Source organism: Prinia subflava, chromosome 5 (assembly GCF_021018805.1).
Source record: "Prinia subflava isolate CZ2003 ecotype Zambia chromosome 5, Cam_Psub_1.2, whole genome shotgun sequence".
NCBI lineage: Eukaryota > Metazoa > Chordata > Aves > Passeriformes > Cisticolidae > Prinia > Prinia subflava.
In genome coordinates this window covers 28,007,658-28,034,848 of record NC_086251.1, presented here as the reverse complement: position 1 = coordinate 28,034,848, position 27,191 = coordinate 28,007,658, and the positions used below count along the sequence as shown (strand labels likewise).

Here is a 27,191-nt window from a genome sequence, read left to right as displayed (position 1 = left end):
TTTGAAACAGATGCCGAAGATTTTATACAAGGAATGTCATGGCTGCTTTTTCTTTGTGCATTAACATGGTAGTAAAGCTACATGCATAAACAGCACACAGGGCACAGCCTACAAACCAAGAACACATTGCTCACCCATTAAAAAAATAAAGAATACTTTGAAGCACAGAATTATGCTAGATGTACAGAATGTCTTTTAAGAGAGGATTTCTACCTACTCATGCCCTTATTTGGACAACTGTCAGTTTATGGCAGACTTTTGCTTCCAAAAACATGAGACAGTCCGTAGTTAAACTTGGCCAGTACCAAAGGTGTCCTGGAACATCCTTTAAGTCTACTTCCTTGTGTAGCCTGGATGTAGTTGTGAAGGGACAAACACTTTGTGAGCATGTTCCTTCAGAGACAAAGTGAGAACTGCTCGTTACAAGGAAAGTCAGTACGCTTGTTCAGAAGATAAAGTTCTTTATAGCAGTTAATTTAATAATACAGTCTTAAAACAGGGTGTTGGGCACTCATCTACACAACAGCACATTTAATAAGCTGGGGAAGAAATACCACAGTTCCAGGACATTGCATTAAACTCCAGCCACTCCAAGAGGAGGCAACTCTCATGTGGTGAAAGAATTCTTGTCTACGTAAGCCAAGAAGGGAGAATTTTAGGCAGTTTAATCCACAATGGTCTCTTACTTCTTATAAGTGGAACCACAAATCCACAGTACATGAGTACATAAGTTAGGTTAAGTGGTGCTTTTGATAATAAAATCAGTGAATTCATTGCAGTCCTTTCATAAAAGGATGAAGTCCAGTGAGTGCCAGTTGCTAGGAGCAAAGAACAAGGGTGCCCGTTTTCCAGGTTGATTTGTAAGTTCATATTATTAGAAGAAAGTAAGACAAATCTGTGCAGTATCTATGCAACCATATCTGAGAACACAGAGGCTTCAGAGACTACAGAATCACTTAGAAAGAGGGGGAAAAGGAGAGTCATCACAACCCAAACAACTCAAACCTCGTATCTCAGAATTGCCTACAAAACTTGTTCTTTTCTTCTGCTCTGGACAAAACTTTTAACTGCAATGATCTTGTAGAGAAACTTGAAGAAAACCTGAGTACATGAAAACATTGTCAGGGAGAGAAAAACCCTGCTGCCTTTTGATCTGGTATTGAAGTTGAAATGGCAAAATCAGAATGCTTTGCCTTGTGCCATAGGATTTGCTTTGCCTTTCAGAGCTCTACCAGTCTCTGCCAGGGAGTCTGTGTTAACTTGATACCTCTTGCACTGCAAGACCATTGCTCATATCACAGTTCAAACAAACTTGCTAATAAATCTGGGATTAATCTTCCATGGCCAGAAGGGCAGCAACTCCAGATGCTGAGTTGGTTGAACTACCAGCTGTAATTCATATATCAACACTGGAGATTCCTGGCAGCACAGAGTCCAAACCTTCCTCACACGACATCATGATCAGCAAGACATTCCAAAAGAAGAGTTAGAAGGCCATCATTCTGATCCAATACAGTAAGGAACACCACCATCCATCATTTGAACTAGGAATATTCAAAGCTTCATTATTCAACCATATTCTTAATATACTAAATTATACATAGTTGATATATATATTTATATGGGGTTTTTTATTGGAATAAAATACAATGGATTTTGGTTTGCTCATTTACAAGGGAGCTCCCTCCCTTTCCCAGTTAATCTGAAATTAAAATCTAGAGGCTGAATGTAAGCTCATTCCCAGCGTTCCAAGATGGATATAACATGAGAGGAGGCCAGAAACTGGAAACATGCACTCTGGCTGTAACAGGTTAGAAGGTGAAAGGGAGACCAGATATTTTCATTTGTAACCCTGAGAACATAAGGAATTGCAAAGATCTGGAGAGCAGCCTGGGGTTAAAGGTCGCCAGGCTTTTTATTGCAGTTAAAGCAAACTCGGACTGGGTGATCCCACCCGCGAGAGGGAACCGCTCTGCGGTCGTGTGAGCACTCGTCACAGAACCCCTGGCCACAGGCGCGGCAGTGGTGTTTGGAGAGTTTGATACTGAACTCCTTCCGGCAATTGTGGCAGTGCAGGATTTCGTGGTCTGGTACCCAGTACGCAGGGCGGGCAGCATCTTTTACCAGACCTAAGGAGGAAGTGAGGTGGGGAGTGAGAAAGAGGGAGAACAAAACAAAATAATCCATGAACGTGAGCATGTCAAGAATGTACTCCAGTGGAGGCACTCACACACTGCAAGTCATACCACTGCCATTAAGGGGGAGGTGCCCTGCTGACAGAATCCTTCATTGCAGTGAGTAGCCATTTAGGGCATTCTACCATTCTCCCACATTCTGCCTGTCTTCAAAGAGTACACAATTTCTCTTTTAATCCTGCCTTACTCAGACTCTTCCAGAAGTTAAGACACTTGCTTTTCCCTACCTTCAGTTTCAGCTGTGGCCAAAAAACCGCCAAGTCACCAAACCAAATATTCAGAAATGCATGTACTGTCTGAACTGAGAAAGGGATTTACTCTGCCCTTCATTGAGTCAAGAGAGCAAACACCCACAAAGGTTAAGGGTGGACATGCTGTAGGCAAAGCAGCTGAACAATGATCTGCACAATGAGTAGGAAGTCAAGTCCAACAACAGAAGATTCAAATGTGAAATGTTTGCTGACATACCTAAACTGTTACCCAGCAGATGAAGAGCAGCAGAGGTTCCCTGCACTAAGCTCACCAATAAAGATCAGACTACTAATTACTTCCTCATCATAACCAACCTGGACAGCTTCAAATTCTCAGCCCTCCCCTCAGAAGTACCAAGAAGTACCAGCAGTATCCATGAACACACTTAAAAGGCATTCAGCACCTCTGAAAGAAAACCAAACCTGGTAAAATGCCTCCTAATTGGCCTATCTTTAGGGAACTCCAAATGGCAGGTCACTGCAGTGAATCCATTAGGGGAGCATGAGCACCCACAGATTGTTGCAGAGTTTTGCATAATAGGGTGAAAAGAGAAAGTGTGATCTGCAGAAACAACATGCTGAAAACCAAGAGAAAACATCAAGCAGAGGAGGTCCAGAGGGCTGTAGAACTCTCAGCCAACAGTGGTATCACAGCAGAAGTGCCAGCCTGTCACACAAGCTCTTGAAGTTTAATAGCAAGTTTTGCTCTTTGAAAACAAAAATGCCTTTAGACAAAAAAACCCCCATCAGAACAGAACAGAACTCACCTAAGGGAATGTCCATGGCTGTCACCACCGCTCCAAGCGTGTTTTGCACAGCTTCCCCCACCTTCCTGGCAATAAGTGTCCCCCCTTCCTCCTCTGAAGGCAGTTCAGCCACATCTGCATGACACAAGAGTGAGGGGCTCAACACCTAAGGCCACGACCCTTTCTGCCAAGTTTCAGTTAATTTACATTTACAAAACCAGCAGCAAACCCAAAAGGCAGGTTGGAATCTCTCCTCAGCCTTTATGTTCCCCATTCACAATCTTGGACAGCAGTGTTCATTTTAGCAACAATGGACAAAATATATAGTCTGCTGTAACATAAGCACTCCTGCTCTGATGTGAGCACCAGACCATCAGCAGTTGCTAGGTAAACAAAGTAAAGACACAATTAGAAAATAATTCTGTCAGCAGTTCAGGTATCTGGTATGGTCATCTTTCTCCCAAAAGACATTGAGCTCTTCAGCTTCCTTACCAAAAACTGTTTGGAAACCCAGCATGAACAGCAGAGTCTACACCCACTGAGAATGGTTGTGATCCAGAAATCAGGGACAAAGATTTCAGGCTAGTGCCCAGGGATAGTTCTGTCACAATCAACTCAAGATTACCTAACTGGATGCCCCTGTTGTCATAGCAGTTGTCACACACGCGCACTGGTGCTGGTCCCCAGCCCCGCTCAGGCACGGGACGGGTCTTGGAAGAACAGCCATCACAGAAGCCCTCTCCACAGGCCCGGCAGTGATGCTTCGTGTCGTTATCTTTGAAAGGCGTGTTGCACTTCTTACAACTCTAATCAGAACAACACAGAAGGAAGAACTGTTAGTTTGATCGTTCTGAAGTGAAAAATTGAGAGCAGAAGCCCAAGATGGCAAGTTTCAGACTGAAATTGTGAAAAATACAGTTACACACAAGACTTCGGTGCTATAAGCCCCACAGCCTTACCCCAGGGACTTAGAACAGTAGGTGTACAGTGATAAGCCAATATATTGCTATGACCCCTTTGTTCACAATCACAAACACAGCCACATCATGCAGGGCTGAATAATGGATATTTGACCTTTGTGTGGGTAAGAATTCAGAAGGCAGTTTTCATTGAAGAAGAATGTTTCTGGCAAGACACAGGGAATCCCTTCCTAGTTGAACTGTTTGCGTGAGCGTTTTTGCATCTGGTATGAAACCAGAGTTTCATCTCTGCACCTATAAAAATAGAACTATCAACTGCAGTAGCCAGATTTAAGATGTTGGTTCTTTGCTTTGAAAAACAAGTTCATGCAAGCCAGGTTTTTCTGTGATATTGCTGGGAGAGTAGCTCACAAAGAGCAGGGAGAAACCATCTCTTTATCAGGGCTGGGCCAAGTCTCTGTTCATAATTTCTCTGGCTAAGTCAAGAATGGAAAGAGGAGAGAGCACTTCAGTTTTCTCAAAGGTGTAGGAGCAGGGATTGCTGCAGTAAAACAAGAAGAATTTAGAATCTGCAAAGTACTTTATTACATAAAGAGTAAAGAAAAGGGGTTTTAGCTAGGCAAAGCCTTTCTCTCCAGCAGCTGCTACTTACCAGAATCTGAGAGTTGGGTCTCCAGTAAGCTGGGGCAATCTGGTCTGTCAACCAGGAGGTCACAGCTTTTGTGGGTCCCAGGCTAAGTTCAGATACTGACTGAGCCATGAAATTCATGCCATCCAACAAACGCTGGGCTGCATTGTTGTTGTCTTTCAGAAATCCATCAGTCTGGAACAAAACAGATATTCATTTGAGAATAAAAACAGGGAAACTTTTTTTTAGATGCAGATAGCTCTGCAACCCATTACTCCTGTTAAACTGAAGGGCAAGCAGGAGAAAAATATTCACCAGCCCTGCTTTGAAAGACAGGAGTAGGTTGGCAACGTAACCGTTTCAAGAGAGTCATAACATGTCTGAAAGCCCTTGCAAAGACTCTTTCGAACAGCAGGGACCAGCTTAATGAAAGGCACTCTATTTCTCCATCAACATCCAGAAGAACCAAATTAGCATGTTGTCATGGGTTACTCCATGACACATGCATGGCTGCACACGTACACAAAGACTATCGAGCAGCCAGACTTACCCCTGGCCAGACATGCTCAATTTCTGTCCTCACTACAGTGTTCACAGGGTCTTGGTTGCCAAACCAGTACTGCCGGCTGCGATACACCACCCCACAGTTGGGGCACTCGATCACGTACCTGCACAAGAGGAGGACAGGTTACCCCCTGGCAAGCCCCGTGCACCAGGCAGCACAGAGAGCACAGGGAGCAGGGAGAGCTCAGCTGCAGGACTCACCCTGACCAGGCATACTTGGCAAGGCCCAGCCAAGGGGAATCCGTGGAAGCAGAGGTTTTTGGCACCACGCTGACCTCCATCCCTCGCTCGTAACAGGCCTACAACATAAAGGCTCAATTAAAACTACATTCTTGGGAATCCAAATCGACATCTGGCTGCTGTTTGGCCACGTAAAACATATAATTAGCATACAGAGGTCCACAGCAAAGGAGCACTCATCAGAACTCATTTAAAAACAAAGCAAAAGCAAACCCACTATCAATAACAACATCAGGGAAGTATTTCTACATCAATAAAGACCATGACGGTAGCCAAAAATTTTCCTGTGTCCTGACAGATCCTTCAGAAAAATTGGCTAATACCAAGCACTGGGCATAAGCAAATAAGAACAACCATGTCAAATATATGAATGTCAACATCACCCAGGTTAAGAGTAGCCAGTTTCAAAATTTAGCTAGAAAATGACACAAAGCACACAGAGGTGATGAACTGTCCAAGCAAATACACAAGTCAAGTAAGGATCAATTTTTCTTGTCAAGGCTATGAGCACCTCTGACATTAAAAATAAAAAAAGAAAGAAAACAGGCACATGCCTGTAATACTCCTCATTTACTTGGTCATCCTTTCCTTTTTCATTCTTCAGACCTTGTCCTTGTATCTCACCTTGCAAGTGTAGACTCTGTTATCATACTGGTGAGAATATCTGCATCGACTTTTGGATTCATGAGGGACTCCTTCCTTTGCATGGTTCATGCTCTTCTTACAGCCACACCTGCGTAGGCAAGAGCAACCCATGAGTTGTTGCTCTTAGACACAGGACAGATGAGAGTCCTGTGAGTCACCAACATTTCATTTTTACTGCTATCTTGCATTTTTATAGATGTGCTCTCAAACCATCTTCACAACTGTACACACAGCAGTAACATAATTTATTATTGAAAGGCAGGCTCTTCAGAAGGAGGTGCAGCTACTGTTTCACATACAAAGCAGCACCACACAACAATTCACTGCAGAAATACTCGGCATAAGAAAGGAAGCATAACCAGCCACAACATCATGCTGCTACATAGCTCCCAGACTCAGAGCACTGACTGCCATCTACTGCCTTTCCAGGCTCAATCCTGGGGCTCTTTCCAGGGAGATACAAGCCAAGATGAAGCTCCACTTTGACCTAGTCACTGAACACAGCCCCACTCCATGATGTATGCTTTAGGATTGTTTTTACTGTTTGGGCAATAAAAATGTAAGGAAAAAAACCACCGTAAGAAATTTCAGGGGATTTATTTAGACACTCCTTTCTTCCTGCCCTGCTTGCATTTAGGAAAAGATATGGGCAGCACAAGTTTGTAGTCATGCACAGAAACACAGTGGGCAAAAACTATGCATCCAGCTGGGATGTGGCAACAGTGGTTGTCCAGTTCACACAAGAGCTGAATTTCAAGCTAATTCTGCCTGGAAGTACTAGCTGAGGATAGATGATGTGAGGTGTCAAGATGTCATAGAAACTTTAAATTCTGTGGCTGCAGGTGGGGGCAGCACTATCCTCTAAGAGGATGAAGAAGCATTTCTCATCTACTTACCCACAGCTTAGGCACACAGAGGAGCATGTGAAATATTCATCTGGAAAGAAAGAGCTGTGAGCCATCTGGTCATCAGGGATCTCCCCACTGAACCGGTCACTTAGAGCCTGTCAAACAAAAAAGAATGAACAGGAAAGGGATTAAGGGTAATGAAGACATTTTGCAGGAAAAAGCATGGATTCCTCTACTGGGGGGGAGGCAGAGAGAGTACACAGCCAACACATTTGTTAGCTGTGTAAAGCCTGGAAAACAAAACAATGATTGGAAACCAACCAAGAAGGCAATCTTGCACTTGTATGGAAGTGACTTGAATACACGTAAGACACTCTTTTTCTCTGCTCTCCTCTCCTCCTGTCCCTAGTTTGAATTTTGTAGTAGAAATGGGTGGTAGAAAATTGCATCCACCTCTGTGCATCCAATCCAAATAGCAGGGTTCTTGCTAAAAGGGCTTTGCATTCTGGAAATCTCTGAAAAGAAACACATAGGATCATTTCTCATAGTTCATGAGAATGCATTTTTTGCCTCTTGGCTCAGAAAGTGCTGCCCTGAGCTTTCCTCTGGCCACTTGAACAACTGCTTTTCTCTGGTGAAATGGCAAATCTGAGACAAAGGGATTTGTACCCTTTCCTAGGAACATCCACTCTCAGATTAAATCAGTCCTTAGTCTTGGCACACTTTACGTTTTCAGTTCTTTCAGGTCTTATGTTTAGGAAAAAAAAAAAGCACTGGAACAAAGCAAATGGTCAAATGGTTAGTTTTTCTTGATGGAGATCTCTGAAGGCATGAGATCTAGCTGAAACTCTTCCTACAGCTGAGGTTTATATAGTGGTTGCCTGCCTTTCTCTTCTTCCCACTCCGCTCACAGGGCTGGAGTAGGTGGAGTGGGTGCATCTTTGCTGTCCAACAAGGGCTGACTGCACATACACACAGACTTGTGTATACCTCTTTCACCACAGCTTCCCTCAGATAAGTTCTTTATTTAAACATTTTATTTCACATAATTTCAGAGAAAATTGCTTTACAGTCTCTTTTAAGCTTGACTGATACTGATACTTTTGAATGAACTCACGAGTTAGACAAAGTGGACAGAAATCTCTATCAAGTCTTGTGTCCTCAGCAAGTGAAGCAAAAGAAGTTAATTTGTCGTAGTAGTGATTTGAACACAGCAAACACTCTACTGGTCATGAATTTAAGTATAGCAGCAGCTATATCTGAAACCAGGCTACTTGATTATTGCAGTAAAGTCCTAGAAATTAAACTAAAATTAATGACACCAACTGTTTTTCCCCTTCCTGCCTGTCTGCTCCCTAATGCAAAGAACTGAGTACATGCCACACTGACACTTCCCTCTGTGCTTCAGCTACCACTAATGCAGAGCAGCCAGAATTATCTGTTCCAACAGCTGTGACTAACACCAGAAAAGTCTGCTAACACTACCTCCTTCTGCAGATATGCCCCAGCTCTGCCTGCCCCTCCCCAGTGACAGCTGTGCTCTTCAGGCCAAAGAAAATATGATGTTAATCAGGCAGTGGTATGTGGAAACTTGCAAATTTAAAGACCCAAAACCCCCTCTGACATCCTAGCAAAGTGAACCATCTAAGAAAATCACTTGCTCTGAAGTAATACATCATTTGGCTTGACCCCATCCTGTTCCCTAACTACTAGCACAATCCTTCCTCCTTTTTGCCTCCTAGCCCTTAGGTTATACTACTGAGTGCTAGGTTTTGCCAACTATTAACTCTCTCCAAGTCTCTTGCATTTTCTCCTCTTGTGCTGAGGGCAATTATAGCAATTTTGTAAAAAAAAGCCTTCTAAGGTGTCTCTTTGTAAATCACTGTCATTAAGTGCTTGTCACGCACAGCATCAGTTACTTTTTTCTTCCTAGCTTTGTGATCTTGCTCAGTTTGATTCTTTAACTTTTCTTGACCTTCCATGGTATTTACTAAAGTGTTTGTTTTGAAGTAAAAAACCCCTACTCAGCCTCCCCAGCTGTTAGACAAAATTATCATTCTCATGGAAGACTTGCATGCAAGTCTACATCACTGCTTCAGGTGCTCTGCCTTTAGGAGCCACAGTGAGTTAACAGCAACAGTGGTACAAAGAAACACTGTGACAAACTCTTCTGTACTTACTTTTAGTGCTTTGTAGATAACCCCAGGCTGTCTAGGTGACCGAGTAGTATTGTTCTCCAGCTGCTGCTCCACGGCTCGCCTAAGCCCAGAGAAATCTGTTGGAGGATTGTATGTCCTTGTTCCCTTGTAGTGAATTGAGCTGAAAGCCTCAGGAAAACAGCTTAGCTTCCGAAACCGATCCTGAATGAGCTTCTCAGGAACCTCAGAAGGATGATCTATATACAAGAGCATCAGCAAGTTCATAAACAACTGATTGTTTAAAACAATACTTTAATTGCATAGTACTTTCACATGCAATATAGACCTAGTTTTCTTAATTAAATTTTCTAATACATCCGGGATGAAGTTATCATTATATTTTAAAACAAGGAAAATAAACAATCTTTCCAGAAGCAGTCTTTTGTGATACACAGCTTTAAATTCTAAGATCAAGTTTCTCAGGTAAAACCAGACACATCTAGATTTTGAAACACAGATATCCAGATTAAGGAGCAAGTTAGGACATAATACAAGGACAGACAATGTCAGCACATTTGTTAGCTCTTTTCACCAGACCATAACTAGATATAGCTATTCCTAGCACCTGAGAAGTGGAGGAGCTGAACCTTACATGGGCTGCCTTTTCTCCATGCCAACCCTGTAGCAAGGAAGACCAAACCTTTATCAACAACTTGTACATGGCAAAGCACTTCACAACTGGCCACATCAGGTCAGACTCCACAGAGCCAACTACACTCTCCTGCCTGCTTCCAAGTACCTGCTATACATTTCAGAATATAGCAGGCCCCACCTTCCCTGTCCTAAAACTACATTAACACACTTACCTCGATTATCCATTGAGACAGATGGTCACAGCTTTCTGCATATCCATATGCTAAGAGGTTTCTTTCCTATTCCTACTGTGATCAGAAGTGACCATAAAAATCTGTAATTTTTTATGATCCTGACTTTGCATACAGGTGCCAAGTGTCCTCATGGGTCACTAAAGGCTGAACTCATGAAACAGCAAGTGTCAACGACTTCATGAAAGGCTGAATTGCTAATCAGCAAATTGGTATATAAGGAAAGGATTTGCCTTATAGGTAAGTTAAAAGTTACTAAGAAGTTACTCCAATAAGAACCAGAAAGTATGTCAAGTTCTTCTACTAGTTTAAAACCTCACTGTTTAGAAAAGCCAAAATGAGAATGTGGGTAAGCCAGGACTGCTGAGTTATTTATTACACAAGAGACAGCTCCTAGATGTTCACAAACAGCGGGACTGAGCCTCAGTTGCTGTTGCTCATGTGATAGACTCATGTCAGAGAAGTTCATGGAGAACTGTCTCCCATGGCAGCAATCCCACACTGAAGCAGGGGAAAGACTCCTCTGCCTGAGCAGCAGCAGGAAAAATGTGTGATGAACTGACCATAACCCCCATTCCTTGTCCTCCTACATGGCTGGCAGGGGAGGAGGTAGAGCTGGGAAGGAGGGAGGGATAAGGAAAAGTTGGTTTTAAGATTTATTTTACTTCTCATTACCCTGCTCCGATTTTGTCAGTAACAAATTCAATTAACATCCCCAGACTGAGTCAGTTTTGCCCATGATGGTATTTGACAAGTGATCTCTCCGGACCTTATCTCAACTGATGAACTTTCCATTTTATTTTCTTTCTCCAGTCCACTTGTGGAGGGGAGTGATAGAGCAGCTTTGGTGGGTGCCCGGCATCCAGCCAGGGTCAACTCAGCACATCAGTTTCCACCTTCCATCTGCCGTATCACCCATACTCATGAACTTGTATGATGACCCCTCCTGTGGCTGGCACAACTCATGACTATTCAGTGCTAATGTTCAGCTGGCTAAGAGCTGGTTAATTCTAGCTGATTTGGAATAGTCAGATCACCATGAGGGAATGCTCTTCTAGTTCCACAGCCTGGTTCCCAGACTGAAACCAGTGAGAGCAAAACCCAGATCACATTTTTACACTATGGTAAAGAATGCTGAATATTCAATGCAACCTGACAGTGTTTAGCACGTTGTAATTGGAATTGTCTACTCACCAGAGCCCAGCAGCTTGGTGTACACAGTCTCATGAAAAATGATGACACCTGGACCCAAAGTTGACAGAGGAACATCTAGGCCACAGCGGGCTGTGGTAGCTTTTAGCTCCTTGGTGAAGTGTTTTAAATAAGCCTCTGAGGCATCACCGAGGAACTTGAAGAGGTCATTGTGCAGCCTGTCAGCACGAGTACGGTAGATGACAAGGTCAGAGATGGCCAGGACCTTCAGCAGCAGCCGTGTTCTCTGGCTGAGGTTCACAGTGGCCCCCAGCAGGCCCTCTGTGTCAATGACCACCACTTTGCGGACAGGGTCATAGGCTGCCCAAACTCCCACTGTGCAGGACTCCTGGGCAGGAGACGTCTTGAAGACTTCCCGGCCATAGAAGAAAGTGTGGTTGAGGGTGTGAGACTTGCCATCCCCTGTGTTCCCAAAGATGGACACTACCTTTAGGTGCTGGTCAGGACTGCAGTCCAGTTTCTTAATAAAGTCTTCTTCATTCCTTACCTTCCAAAACAAAAAGAGAAAAATATCATAACTATGTAATTGGAGTAGACAACACTGAAAACACAGCTGGTTTCAGGATTCATAAGATTAAAAAGAGTGATTACCTCTTCTTCAGATTTCATCTTAAGTTTCTGAAGCACCAAGAAGTACAAAGCAAAATACTAGAAGGCAGTTTTGTAAAATGTACACATTGATGGGATTTATGTTGTGCCACCATGGAGCTGTTTTGGAAGTGATGCCTCACTGTGATTATGTATCTAGCCAACTCTCTGGTACCTCACCCCATTCTGACAGCCCTTCCAGAGAAGGGAGCACAACACTACTTCCAAGTCTGTCAGAACAGCTACATGGAGCATGGCAGACTTTCTTGGTAGTATTAGTTTCCTGGCAAGCACCCAAATTCAGGCGTGAAAGCAGGGATTGCTTTTACCACTTTAACTTGCCTCATCCACAGAGGCTGAGCACCTGTTTAGATAGAAGAATCTCTGCCATGCACTTCTGCTACATCTATTCCCAGCCAGGGGCTCTCAGACACAGACTGTCCTATTCCCATTGCTCTCCAGGTGATCAATCCTTCAGCTGTGAATGGGAGCAGAGAAGCAGCAAAGCTGTGCACTGGAGTCAGGTGCTCAAAGCAGGTCAAATTTGCTCTCACAAAAGTGCCACAACTACCTCAATGATCCATTTAATAATTCACTGTATTGTGCTTCCATTAAAAAATAAAACAAAAAAACACACACATACAAAACCAAAAAGAAGTGCAGGTAACTTCTCTTTGGATTTACACAGTTCAAGTGTCAAGCATCATGCTGTCTAGGCTAAAGAACAAGGCATTTTCTGTTCAGATAATGGAGCAACAGGAGCAGATAAACAAGCAGTGAAATGGGCTAGGGCTCTGTAGAAGAGCCTGCCCTGATCTTGCTGCAGAATAGATCCTTGGCTTTCACTCTTCATGCGTGTTTCATGCTTCATTCATTTGTTTAGCCCTTACTTTTTTCTCTTCCAATGGGTTTTATCCATATATTATATGATAGGGAAGAATAAGACAGAAGCACTCTTTGAGAAAGTGAATTCAATCTTTCTTCATCCCCATTCCCTCTTCAAGGAAACCCCATCAACTGAAAAGAGCAGGGCTTCCATTCCCTCTCACCTGCCTCTTAACTTCTAGAAGCTCTTAGCTATTTTCATCCTGCGAGTACAGTTAGAAGATCTCACAATCTATGAACCAGGGAGGTAATGAGGTAATAAATGGTTTCTTTGAACAAGTTTATTCTTAGATCAGCAAATTAGTTTAAGGCTCAGCCAGCCCCATTTGCTTTGGTCAAATCTATTAGCAGCACCTAGACTTTGAAGGAAAATAAAAATCAGACAGTGTGCCCAAAACGTAAAAAATAGCCAGTGTGCCAGATTGTGATTGGGAACAGCATTCACAAAGAAAACCTGTGGGCTGTGAGCTTGCAGTAGCTTCTCACAGACTCAAACTATTCAAGGTAGCCTCACAGTGCAGAGGAAAACAGGAAACAAGAGACATCAAAATGCTCTCAACAGAACCTTTCCTCGTGTCTGTGGGAGAACATCAAGACACACTGAAATTACAGATGCACAAGAAAGAGTCTGCTTTCTTCGTAGCTGTGATTATTAATTTATCATCAGGAAAGCAGCTTAGATGATAGATGCAGTTTTGCTTAGTGTCTCTTAAGATGTCTCTGTGGATGAAAGGAAGTTCTTGGTTCATGGAATAGCTCCTAAAAACATTCACAGATTTGACAATATGAAATGTTATGTGTATGTAAGCAAAAAGGAATATGATAATGTCTTCTCCCACCTCCCAAACTTCTCACCAAAAAGGTGACAGGTCCTTTTTGCCAGAGTCAATAGTTACGTACTCCCGGACAGCACGAAAAAATAGGGTTTTTTCAGTTTTCAAACAGCTGCTTAAGTATTGGCAGGACAGCTAATGACTGATCTTTTAGCTAACACTAGTTACTACTTCGGTAGCAGTTTGGGAGAGTTTGCGGAATGGGCTGAGTCAGTAATGTCAGAAGACACAAAGGACAGTAGGGACCATAGGAATAAGGGTAACTCTGAGATATATTCCCACCATTAAGAGACAGGAGTCAACTCAAAGTTACACTGAACATCAAATCACAGACCCAAAGTCACTCCTTTCTAAGTTATCCCCTTCTAGGCTCTTGCAGACCTCCTTTCAGGACAGAACTCAGGAGTGATTCCAACAAGCAAGCTACCCAGGAGAACAAGAATGCATCAAAGTCTAGCTGGTCCAATGTTTATGTCTCACAGGACTTGGTAATGAATGAGAAGAACATAAGACATGAAACGAGTAAATGCTTCCTAGCATACTTTACCAGTGCTCAGAAGTCAGATGACCAAGAACTTCCTGAGCAGTGGTTGCACTTAGATGCTCATGGCTGGTACAGAACCAGTAGACCAATCCTCCCTTTTAGAACCTAGTCATAATTTTGGATCCTGCAACACCCTTACAATATATTCCACGTGGGCAGAGAAGCAACAAAAGTAAAAACAAGCCGAAATGGCCAAAAGAAGCCTTTCCCTTTGAAGCTGAATACACTTGTACATCACTGGATGCTCCTTGTTCTTGTGCACTAGCTGACTTTAACCAATGCTGAGTAGAGGAACAATACTCTCAAAGAACCATCCACAACAATCCCCAAGTCAAGTAGTCAAATTTACTTTCTTGAGCAAGTTCCGATAAGACATTTGAAGTCAGAGTGGGTGTAATAAATGTTAAAGTACTAGTCCTCACTTCCTCGTTTTGCTTCTCATCTCTAAAACAAATTGGCATGGTACCATCTTCTGTTGCATGTGCAAAGGGCTCGTGTTTCCATAACTTCATATCTCTGACATTCACAGCAGAGGGTACATACAAATCCTTCCTTACACTGCACAACGATGTAAATCAAGGATGAAAACTCTATGTCTAAACCAAGACAAGAGCTGTATCTCTTCAACCCTTCCTTGATTTTGCCATTTCTAGTATCAGAAACTCATTTACACTTTTGTTAAGGCTCTTAAGACATGCTCTTCTAAAAGAAACAGTTTTTACTGCATCATATGCTAGAACGCTGGTTAGCTTTCTTTTGTAGTTTTAACTACATTTCTTTCAGCAGCTGTCATCCAGCTCCCCACGCAGTCCCTTCACCCAAGTTCAGATGAAATGGAGGTGAAGGTCTTCAATAGGAAAAAACAGAGAACTTGACAGCTAAAGTGCCCTATAAGGAGGGCACAAAAACTCACAGCATGCTGCGGTGGAGCACATTTAGAACTGAAGTCTCTTTATCACCCATACTTGGAAACCTATTGTACCTAACATAACAAGTTTTCTAAATATAAGCCCTAAGAAAAGTAGAATTGTTTAGAAACAGAACTGCTAAAATGGAACAAGAACTGCTAAACAAGAGAACCCTTTTAAGAAACAAGAACTGCTAAAATTACATTCCTGCCTATTAATTTATTGGTAACAATGTTATTAGAAGAAAAGTATTAAAGAGCCTAGGAACAAAAAATTGACAAAATAGAACAGAGTTTCCAATTACCTGTACTCATGCAACTTCAAATCTGCCTTCAGCAAAACAAACACATTAGGAGAATCAGACATTTTTACCACCGTTTTCTCCTTTTAAGACTTTTTATAAACCCTTTAGGGTTTGCTAGTATTCACAGAAGTGGTGCACAAAGCCAGAGCTGTGCCACAACACACAATAGCTCAAAACAAAAATCAAGAATGCTTGGCATAGTATTCATCAGAGTGCCTTCATTTGCTAGTCTTACACTGTCATTTTGACTTACGTTGGTACTTTTGTTGTTGTGTTTTGAAGTCTTACTTGTTGCTTGACCTGGTTTTAAAAGAGTATTTTTAATAACAAAAATCTATGTTCTGCGATCAAGAAAGAAATCATCATATAAACAACTAATTTTTTGAGTCAAGGGTTATCAGGCATGGGAACAGGCAGCCCAGGGAAGTGGTGGAGTTACCACCCCTGAAAGTATTTAAGAGACGTGTAAATGTGGTGCTGAGGGACAGTTTAGTTGTTGACTGGCAGTGCTGATTTAATGGTTGGACTTAATGATCTCAAAGTTATTTTCCAGCGTGAGTCTATGATTACAGAACCAGCACACGACAGTATCTTCTGACACACAGCTGTTAAGTCAGTAAGAATGATATGAATTTAACACCTTTCTCAATGAATGGAAATGTAAGCTACCAGATTTGTAACAGCACATCCAAATGTATGTTTACAGCATAAAATGACAAACATCTGAGACAAATCAGTACAAGCAATCAAAACAATCAAGTGGAAAAAAGAAGTATTTACCTTAAAGCATTACTTAACACTGGCAATACAAATAATGCTGCTCAGAGAAAATATTTTTAAAAGATAATGCTTACCAGAATTCAAACCTTAAATCAGAAGGAGAAATGGCAAAGCAAGCTAAAAGATCTGCAAACCTTTTAAGCAGTCCTGAACTTCTAAAACAATACTGAGACAATATTAGGCAGTTGATTTTAATGACAGAGTATCATATCAATTACTAAACCTGGAAACAGAACAGATCTGTCAGATCTGCCCAGCTCAGTGCAGATCAGTTCTTAAAAACACTGCTTCTAAATCTGTGTTTTACTGTAAAAAACTGAGCTCATGTCCAGAAGTAGATTCACAAAGAAGAATTTGGGTGCAAGTCTAAAGCCCCAGGTCCTACCTTTAGGTCATTAAATCACAATTTCAGTGTACATTGAATATAAGAGAGAAATCTATAAAGCAGATTTCTTCTGTTAACTACAGCCAGTAAGACTAACCTGAGAAGAGTAAGCTCCACCACAGTAAAGTGCCACCATCAAAATTCACATCTCTGCAGGGCTCCTCACAATCACTCCTGAAAAGGCAGTGCACGAATGCAAAGAAGTGTAATTGGCTTAACCCAGCAACTCAAGTGCAACAGACTTTTAAAAATGCAATACAAAATTCCCTACTTTTGCCCCAGAAGAAATCTTTGTTGATATCCACAAGTGTCTCTTGTTCGCAAGTGACAAAAAGAGAGTTCCCTGTGAGAAAGAGAAACTTTCTGCTATGACATCAACATGAGCTGTGAGACAGGCCCTAAACGACAGTAATTCAAATTCTGTTTCCTCTAAGATTTTAGGCTATTTCAGCTTGAAAGTGACCTCAGGAAGTCATTACTTCCTCTGACTTTCAGTCTTCCAAACAAGAGAGAAGATTTTGATCATAAGCAGGTTCTCAAGAAGAATCAAAGCTGACTTTGAAGTCCAAGCATCTCTAGTTTTCTACCTTAGGTTGCCTCCTATACCTTTTCTTATGCGTGACTTTCCATGGGAAATATAATTTATGCCATTATTCAAGTCTTCCACATGTCATTTAAAATTAATAATATAATTACACCACTTTGATATAGAAATAAGTGCCTCTAAAGGATAAATTTCCTAAAAGTTTGCTGAAAATCGACAACAGAGCAGAAAAGAAAGACTCCAATAACCTTACTGAAGAAAGAGCATGTCTCATGTCCACCCCTGCAGCCTCCAAGACACAGTAATAAGCTGAGCAGCCATGCCCATACGTGCTAGCCAGTAAGTATGCTGGCTGCAGCATGACAGCACACATACTGCTTCTTACTCAAAAAACAGAAAATGTGGACAAGCACTGGCTAATGGGAAGAACCCTTCTCAGAAATTAGAAAATTAGAGTTCGTTCATTCTACTGGTCAAAGAGTTACTTGTTACTACGTAAACGTTTTACAGTAGCCTGAGAAAGTTTCTGCAAAGGGCTGTGTCGACAGATTAGTTTATAGAATTATGTCATACCAGTAGTTAAAATCTGGTGTTCAGGAGTAAGCTATTGATCACTGATCCAGCGAACACTTACATACATAAATCATATTGTCCTCAGTGATGTCCTAGCCTTCAGCCACACTGCCAGTGGACATCAGTATTTTCAGGACTGGAGTCCTACACAGCCTCAAGCCCAAACTGAAGGACCTGACACCAGATGCAGGGAGGACAAAATAAAGCATGAGACAGATACGCCACAGGGATTTATGGTTAGATTCCCACACTGCTCCTCAGTTTCAGCTGGTTTTGATCTTATTCCCCATGTGGGGGCAGGTCTGGCTCAAGTAGGTGAATGTATTTGTATTAGAGGTGTTTCCTAACCTGAAGGGTTTTTTCCTGTTTGTCTTCACTGCAGTACCACCTATGGGTTCTGTTGAGATTTATTATCAGCCACAGTACATACGCATGCACAATACTGTGCCTGATCTGAATATATTTTTCAGACCAAAAATGTCCTGTTCCTTCCCACAGCTCTGGCATAGGGATTTAGGTTCAATATTTTCATGGGTTTGTATGGAACTTAACAGTATGAGTCTCAACAGGACATATAGGTCCCTGCAATGAAGGGCAGAGGATGCCCATGTCTGAGGCTCGTGTCCATTATTACAGAACTCTGAAAGAGGCAAAGACAGAAGAGTTGAATCCTGCTTAACAACCCTACCCAAAGAGATTCTATTTCAAACGTTTTAAGACAGTGGTGGAAAAAAATTAAGGATTACTGGAGGTAACCCAATATGACTGGACTTCCCCTAACCCAATAGACAACAGTGACTGAAATATTGCTATTACCAGGTAAGTTAACCTTGTAGATGACAGCTAAATTATATTAAACTTCTGGAAGCAGAAATAAAACTACAAAGTCCACGAAACTGTTTGCTTGCTGAAAAAGTACTTTTGCAAGGACTGAAAACTAATAAAGACTTCAAGGTGAATGCAACTGCTGTGAAAATAACACTAACATAATAGTATCATCTAGCCCTAAAAGAGAACAGTAAACAATGATGTAGAAATCATGGGGTTGTATCCTAAATACCTTTCAAGTTCCTGTAGATGTTGATTTGGCCACAGAGCTATCACAGAGCCCTAGCAGCAGACATCACGTCCAATGAAGAGACTTGCCCAGAAGACAGCAAGTCAATGAGCAAGTTCATGCTGTCTTCCTAAATACTAAGAATAACTAAATTACATGTGTGGACACTACCTATACCACTGTCCTTGTTAAGAGGGACATTTATACTTGTATTACAGTTGCATTCTTCCTAGAGAACAGTTACTCTGGTTATTTTTGCAATTTCAGGGTGTTTGGATAGACAGGCCAAAGGACTCAATCTTCCGCCTTTATGTGACCCTACAGCAAATCATTAACAACCCAGGCCAAAAGGCCAAAAGTGTGTACTGCAGTGACATCTGCCTCCCAGTGACCGCTGCAGAAAAGAGAAGTGAAGGCGATTGAAGGGACAGAAGGGCTAGAAGACAGCAAGCTGTTTTTTCTTTCTTGAATGTATCCCACAGCACTCACATCCCATTTCTATTGGCAGCATCCAAGAGCCCAAAAGGATTCACTGGAAAAGTGCAAAGAAGGATACTGCACAGGAAGCACTGAAACACTCCATTCCCCCACCCCAGACTATTTAGTTCAGAAACTGAACCAAGTTCAGGAACTTCTTGAATGAAAGTGTGGGTAATTCCAGAGTGGCTTGCTACCAGGCTCTCTCCCCAGTGACATTCTCTCTTCCTTCCACACCCACACTCCTGTCAGCATAGGGACAAAAGAGAAGAAGGAAGCAAAGTATTTGACTTCAATTAATGTCCAAGTGTAGCGCATCGTGAAGAAGGTACAAGACTAGCTAGCTCCAGGGAAAAGCACTGTTTGTAAGCAGCTATGTTAAAAATTAGCTAAGAGTCAGCCTGAGACTGTGAAAGGAGTTGTGTGTTTGTTAAATGGATGGCTCTCTCTCCTACTTTCTAAAAATACTCTTCAAAATACTGGTCTGTGTCCAGTGGAAAAAGGAACACTCCTAAACAGCAATTGCTGAGTAGTTTCTCTACTACTTTATTCCAAGGACAGAAAACAGTGCACTTAAATTTAGGTGAACTGATAACAGACTGGGATGGGAGGAATACTGAAAAATAACAAAGTAATAAGAAAAAAATTCCTAGAGAGTAGGACAGTAAACTCCCAAAACTACTTTGGGAGAAAATCTCTCTAAAGCACAAAGAGGTGGAAAACTCATCTACAGCACATCAACATATCGAGAGACAGAAATTACATATCCTGATCCAATAGATCACACTGCCCTAAAAAACTCAGATCCTTCAATATTTTTTTCTTCCTCCTTTATATCCATGGCAAATATACTAGCTGTGACTCCTTACTTTACAGGACATGGACTAAATTTCCCCCAAATTTACAGCTGATTGTCCTACCCTAAATCATGGGGAACAAAAAACACCAAAAACACATTCCCCCAACAGCAAATGAAGCAAAAGTGTCACAGGAACTAGCACTATTTGCTGGACAAATGCAAGCAGTCAGACTGAAGAGATCATGCCCTTCTTTCATAAAGAAATACGTATGTTAGCTCCCATTAACTGACAAAGAATACTTGACAAGAAAAAGCATTCCTAGAGACTCTATTCTCTCATCCCTAGACTTTATCCAGGCTCAGATCAGTAGATAATAGGGAAAAATCACAGTACTTCCATCAGGAGTGAGAAAAGCAAAGCACCTAACAACCCTGCAGAGTCATCACTATGTATGTGTAACTTTTTAACAGGAGGGGAGAGGAGGATACAGCCTGTTATGCTGTTAGTGACAGGTTACTTAATGACTGTACAAAATGGTCTGCATTTAAAGAAGGGCTACGGGTTCTTCTGCGTTATCTTAACAGACTGCAAAGCCTTATATAGATCCTGCTCATATTCGCTGAGGGGAAGACCTTACTCCTTTACGTGTCTAGACCTGTTAGAAGGAACAGAAAAAGCCTCAAGGAATGGGGCTATATTTAGGAAGTTGAGATATCTATTGGCACAACAAATAGACTCTATAAACTGAAGAAAGGGAGCTCTTATGGGTATCTCAGGGGAGACATAGCAATAAATGTATACTCCTTTTCCCTCATAAAATTACACAGCTGGGGAAATTATTTTTGTGACTAGACAGAGTAAAATTTTTCTTTTCTTCTAGTCTCCTTAGTAAGTCAGACTACAAAGTCAGTACCTTTTATTTTTCTTTGCAACCCACAGATTGGGTAATTTCTTGTGACAGAAATTCTTGTTTCTGGTAAAAGATGAGCAAACTCTAAGGCAGATTATTAATAACCAAGCATGTCCTCTATCTTCTGGGGTCAATGAAAGACTTTTTCTGCTTCTATTAAGCGTATGTGCCAAGTCCTTAATTAGGGCTTTGGATAAAGTGTTATCATAGAAGCCATTAGTGGCACTACAAGCAAGTTCTCATCTTGTGGCAAGAACTCCCAACATCTGCTCCCCAAGATAAAAATAACAAGCTGTTGTCATGCATTGTTAAGCATTCAGCCCCTCCTCAAAAGTAGTAGTAAATAAAGTTCATTGTACAACGGATGCATAACTCTGCTTTAAGAGCTAAAGAGCTCTTTTGCAAGCATGTTGCATAAAAACAAAGCAAAAATGGAAAGTGATCCAGAAACTGCATAAATATAAGTACAAGAGACCAAGACAGATCCAGGTGAGTGGAAAAGTTCACGGGACAGTAAGACAGCCTCAGGATTTGAAACAAGTATCACAACCTGAGTCATGTTTGTATTGTTGTATTTCACTGTGTTTCTCTTAATACCAGTTTAAAAAAAGACAATTAATCGACTCTGACTTCTTATGGGAAGTGCCTCCTGTGTGCAAGGGGCAGCACTAGTGACAACACAGTGATGCTTGTTTGAGAATCCAGGAAGTTAGAGATAAGAAAGGAAAGTGACATCTTGGGAGAGCAGATCAGGAGATTCAGTTGAGGGACTTACACATATGAAAAAAGAAGGCACATAGTTTGTGTCTAACAAGACAAAGAGGAGATATGGAAGATGTAAAGAGAACAGTGTAAGTGGACACTTACACTGAGTGACAAAGAGTGACAAGACCAAAGCAATTACTGAGGAAGTAATCCTCACAATATTATTCTCAGATCAGCAAAATAGACCATATCAGAGCCAATTCACAAACAGATGCTGCAGTTATCAAGAAAAAATTTGATTGAAGCCTCAGCCTTAGATATGCAATAGATAATGCCAGAAGTTTAATACTGTGTAAAGAGAAACTACATAACAGAGCTTGAGAAAGAAAGCCTAGAATGGGGTCTAAAATGCAGGTGATGCCAGTTTGTAAAACAGTCAAGGTTTGTTTTCTGATAGAAGTCAGTGAGATCTTCGGAGGGACAACAAGTCCTGGAAGAAGGAAGAAAAAATTCATCATGTAGATCAGGATGCCTGAGGACTAACTCACAAGAGTTGCAAAGCATTGCACTGTGTGGCGTGAGACAGCTGGGGCTGGACTCCATGAGGAACAATGTCCCTCTCTGTTCTTCCACAGACTTGCAGTGTGAACTTGGATTTAACCTTTAACAACATTTTTTAACATGAGATGGCCAACCTCTTTTTGAGGTGCTCAGATAGAGTGCTGTTATGATGAACATCACAGAGAAGCTTGTATCTCACAGATACAAACTTTTGCTGCCGTTGGTTTTCTACAGACAAGCAGTGACTTAAAATGGGACCTTTTCTGTCTATATGGATTTGAACAAGCACAAGAAGTCCTCAGCTTTCTGAACTTATGCTATGCCTGCAAAGCACAAAAAGCTTTGAGCAGGCCAGCACATCTGTGCAGCATGGCACAAAGACAATTATGCACATCTCAGAATTATCACAGCTGTATCTGTCTAGTGCTGAGCCCAAACTGAGTATTTCCACCTCTCCCCTGAACCAATTTGCTCAGGCACAGCTCCTTATGGATTAAGCCACATTGCTTCTGCATCTAGAACTAGATCAGTCATTTGCTTACACACTATAAATATTCTTCAGTTTCAGAGCTACCACCTCCAAGAAGCCAACAGGAACAGTGAGATGAAACATAACCACTTGCGCTCAACAACTCCAGGTTCCAAAGGAAACTAAAAAACAAATCTTTTGGCTCTGTGTCTCCATCTCAGTGATTGACTTTCAAGTTAGATGTTTGTAAACAAATATACATCAGTGATTATCTCGATCTATCTTCTGCTCCTCCAGCAGCATAACCAGTTCCATGTAATTTGGGGGGGTGGGGGAGAGGAATGGTGGTGGGGTGGTGTAGCTTTTACCATTTGTAATTTTGCAGCTTTTAACATTGCTATGGCAGAATCCACCACTGATATCAAATCAGCAGTTTCCTCTTATTTCCCAACTAATGCAGCAATTTTCAAGTTCCAAAGGTCACTAAATAGTTAAAGATAGCTGAACTACACAATTCTGTTAAATTCTTATCCTGTCTGCTCAAGCTTAAAAAGCCACACACTATCAAACTCTGAACCTCCATATTTCAAGTTACTGATATTTTGGCATTTTTGGACAAAAAGTTGGTTAAATAAAGAACATTCTGATTATTTCTCCCCAGGTAATGACAAGCACAAAATAAAAGACTGATGATCACTTTCCAAAGTGATACAGCTAAATTGGCTCCTCAGTATTATCAAGAGCAAAAGATGACAACTTAGCTCTGAAGACATCTTCCATGGCATCTGGCAGTCCTTTCTAAATAAAGGTCCTCACGCTCACTAGCAGAATTATCACTATAATAGCAAGCAGCTTTAAATTCCAGCTGTCAGAAAATAATTTAATTGAAATCTCTCAAATGGCTTTGATATTGGCTGTGAGATGTCACATACGTATTTAGCTGTGAGGAAGAGAAGATCACTCCAGATGGAAGAACTCTGATTCAACATCTTGATAGCAAAATAAGATCATTTTTGGAGAGCTTTTTAAACCCAACCCTGTTCTGACCAAATTGCTATGATCTGATAAATGACCAGTGCTGTCCCAATAAGGAAGTTGGCTTTATTGCCCATGACACTTAAATAGCAAATGCACTTGCTTGCAGGAGGCAGCCAAAGGTCTACCTCAATAAGGCTTACAGATTCATGAGTATAAATATAACTTAAACCAGTACAACCACACACAGACAGAATTTGTGAGCAGCTTTGCAGGATAGCCCTGTTCCAAGGCGTTTCAGAGCTTGCCCTAGTGGCCAGAGGAGGATTATTGACAAGTCTGTATCTTAGAGTAATAGTTGCACCTGTCACACATTACAAGGACATAAGTGTGTGCTTAGGGTTTGGAGGCATACAAACTTAAGACTGCTACAAACCTGAAACTCAAGCACTCAGCTCACAGTCACTGCTCTCCTGCAGTGTGTGTTCTGTCAGTGCACCATAAGGACTGTCATCCTTTCCTCCCTTTCCCCTTCAAAAGCCACGACAGTTTAGCAGTCAGTACACCTGATTTGACAAAAAATGTGACCCAAGTATCTTGCAACTGTTCTATGTTATTGCATAATTACTGTGTACATACAAATATATGTATGTACACACACTTCTATAGTACAGAATAGGTATGAGATACTTGGGTCACATTTCCTTGTGATGCATGACAGGCACATCAACTGTTACTATGACAGACAAAAACTATCAAAAATAAGATTATAATATATAATCAGAATTCTTTTTAATGATGGTAGCATGAGTATGTTAAATTAGAGCAACCTGATACTGAGTTTCCAGGTGAAAACTACACGTTTTCTTTCAGTGTCTCCAGAATGAGGTTTGACATAAGGAATGCAAACTGGAAGTCAGAAAACAAAGTTCAATTTTTAGTTGTGTAACTAATATGCTCTGTGGCGTTCACACATTTCGCCTTCTAAAATGAGCCAAGAGGGGAGTTCTATAACTGCATATATTGAATGGTAGACTTTCTAAAATAGTCTGGAAGGCTGTTCCTAGTCAACTAGTTCCTATCATTTTTATCAGTAGACCTACTCAAATAGCAATTTCCCCCTCTTTCAACAAAAGGCTAACATGTAATAATATTTGTGACAAGAATATAGCTTAACCATGGTGTCTGTAGGACTTTGGAACTGCGAACACTTTGGACATTTCTGTTTTGTTCTACTCCTAAAAATCATATGGATTTACTGGTGCTAAATGGTAGCAATGGGCTGTAGTTTTGCATTAGCACTACTTGGTCACAAAGCAGGAAATTGTCTGCCAGCACTCCCATTTGCAGGACACCTACTGCAATACAATGTGCTCAATTTTGTTCAGGAACGATCAGCATCCTGCACAGACAGCTCTTATCTTAGTTGTGTGTGTCTCAGTACAGAGTCAATTCTTTCACCAGCTTTGCTTACCAAGCCTCTTAGAGGAGACTCTTGCCACACATAAGGTTTTAATGGACTTGACCTTTTGAGGAACTCATGAGCAAGGCTACTCAAAGGCACTGTGTCTTTTTAGCCCAAGATGCTCAGTAGCACTTGTACTTTATTGGCCATCATTTTGCCACCCTTGCTGCCAGTTACATTTCAACTATTAACCATGCAGCGCAGCAGCCTGTTAGACTAAGAACGAAACAAAAGCATCTTGCCTGTTCACAACAAACCACAACAGTTCTTACCTGAATCTCCTCAGTTTCATCCACCAAAAGGAAACTCACAACTTTCTCTGTCATCTTCCTTTTCTTGGTCTCCTCATCCATCCCCTCCTCCTCTTCCTGTTCTTGGGCTTTGCCAGCATGGTACACAGTGACAGGGTGCTTCCTTCTGTTCCCCCCAGCATGTGTTCTCTTCTGACACTCCACACAGAGGTTGATTTTGCACACCTGGCACCTCACTGCTGCTATCTGCCTTGCGCCTGTCACACTGGCATGCATTATGTTCCCATTGGCACCTTTGCAGGAGTCACAGTACGGGACGTGGCCGGGTCTGATACGGGTCCGTTCGTGGTTCCGCAACCTTTCTGGCTGATGCAGCTCTTCCTCGCAACGCTGGCACTGCAGGCTCCTGCACTCGTCGCACTCAAAGATTGCTTCATCTGTCCCACTGCAAACATAGCTTTCCTGGCACAGGAGTGTCGTGTTCTGTCCTTTCTCCGCAGTTTGCGTGTGGGCACTCATCTTCAGATTTCTTTAAAGCAATGTTTTTCCCTCCTGTTTCTGTTTCAAACAATGATACATGTAAAAGTCAGTTCCAAATTTAGTTTTTTCACAAAAGAAAGAAACATAACAGGGATGCTGCCTGTACTTAATTTTAAATAATTAATATATGCTTCTGTAAGATTCATACACTGACCTGCCTCACAGGAAGAGTGCTGTTGAGTGCTGTTAAGTGCTAATGAAGTTTTCTTTCTCCAAAATAAACTTAGACAATGTGGCTGGTTTCGCGTATTATTATACTCAAATGCTGGTATACATTCTTTCTCTGCTTAGCTGTTTAAAGCACTTTCAGTGATGAGAAAAAACCCCAGATTGGTGTACTTCAGCAGATACAGGAAGTATTCCCTGAAGCAGAGAACGGAGACAGCTGGCGACACAGAGACAAAAAAAGCATCAGAAATGCACAAGTGCATATACATGTACACACACATATACACACAAAAGGACCGTGTCAAGACTAGAAAATTCTCTGCTTTCACTCCACAGCTAAGCTCCTCCTTCAGAGAGTTCACAGTATTTATTTGCTGGGAATTTCCTGATGAGCTTGGCCAGATAAACAAAAATCCGCTCTCTTTGTGAGCTCCTTCCAGTAACACTGGAAGACGATCGCTATTACGGTGAGGCTGACGGACGACGGATTTTTTTTCCCTCTCCCTCTACGCCCCAAGTTGCCAGAGCCGAGCCCCGAGACCAGCGCCCGCCGAGGGCAGCCTGCGCACCCCGCCGCCGCCTTTGTCTCGACCGCTGTCTCCGGGCCGCCTCCCCCGCTCCAGGCAGCGCGGAGCCCCTCTGGCTGCGGGATGACCCTCGGCGGCCCCGCTCCGCGCCAGTCCCGCGGCCCCGGGCGGGCACTGCCCCGCGGCGCTGCACTTGTGGCTCGTCCGCGGCGGGGCTGCAGGCGGACCCCGCCACCCGCCCGCGGTTACGTAACGGCGGTGCCGGCCGGCGCCTCCCCCCGCGCCCGCACCTACCTGGGGCTGCGCCCGGCGCCGCGCCGGCCAGCCAGAAACGGGGAAAGCCCCGGGATCCTCCCGCCGAGCGGCGGCTGCGGGCGGGAGCCGCGATGGGACCGGGAACAAAGGCGGCGCGGCACGGGGCGCTGCGAGGCGGGCTATTGTTTACAAGCTAGCGGCCACCTTTCTTTCCCTTCCTCCCGCCGGCAGCCGGTGACTAAGGACTCGGGTCCCGGCCGCGGCTTCCTCCTCCCCCCCGTCCCCTCGGCGCCCGGGGGGGATCTCCCGGTTCTCCTCCCCCAGGGGCCGACCATGCAGTCGGGGCGCCCGGGGGGACTGAGCAGGGCAGGGCCGGCCAGGACCCGCGCCCCCTCCGCCCGCTCCCCTCGTTGTCA

General features: G+C 42.6%; 1 protein-coding gene across 2 annotated transcripts; it reads right to left on the bottom strand.

The window, feature by feature from the left end:
* On the bottom strand, positions 1-27,191 carry ZFYVE1 (zinc finger FYVE-type containing 1). 2 transcript variants are annotated; one of them, XM_063398664.1, is made up of 13 exons: positions 26,815-27,191; positions 25,980-26,210; positions 25,307-25,843; positions 11,254-11,758; positions 9,218-9,432; positions 7,086-7,192; positions 6,169-6,277; positions 5,506-5,603; positions 5,291-5,408; positions 4,765-4,935; positions 3,818-3,998; positions 3,214-3,327; positions 1-2,129 (listed from the first exon to the last, which is right to left on the bottom strand). In XM_063398664.1, the coding sequence occupies exons 3-13, from the start codon at positions 25,802-25,804 to the stop codon at positions 1,897-1,899; spliced, it is 2,349 nt and encodes a 782-aa protein (XP_063254734.1). In that variant the 5' UTR covers positions 25,805-25,843; positions 25,980-26,210; positions 26,815-27,191; the 3' UTR covers positions 1-1,896. The 2 variants fall into 2 exon arrangements, with proteins under 2 accessions (XP_063254734.1, XP_063254735.1); XM_063398665.1 differs by lacking the exon at positions 25,980-26,210.

What these genes read in the sequence shown, in the direction of transcription:
- ZFYVE1 (XM_063398664.1), bottom strand. Translation starts at nt 25,804, where the DNA reads ATGAGTGCCCACACGCAAACTGCGGAGAAAGGACAGAACACGACACTC. An exon ending in GACCCAACTCTCAGATTCTG is followed by an intron (nt 3,999 to 4,764) that starts GTAAGTAGCAGC and finishes TGTTCTGATTAG; the next exon opens with AGTTGTAAGAAGTGCAACAC. An exon ending in AGCCATGGACATTCCCTTAG is followed by an intron (nt 2,130 to 3,213) that starts GTGAGTTCTGTT and finishes CTTCCTCCTTAG; the next exon opens with GTCTGGTAAAAGATGCTGCC.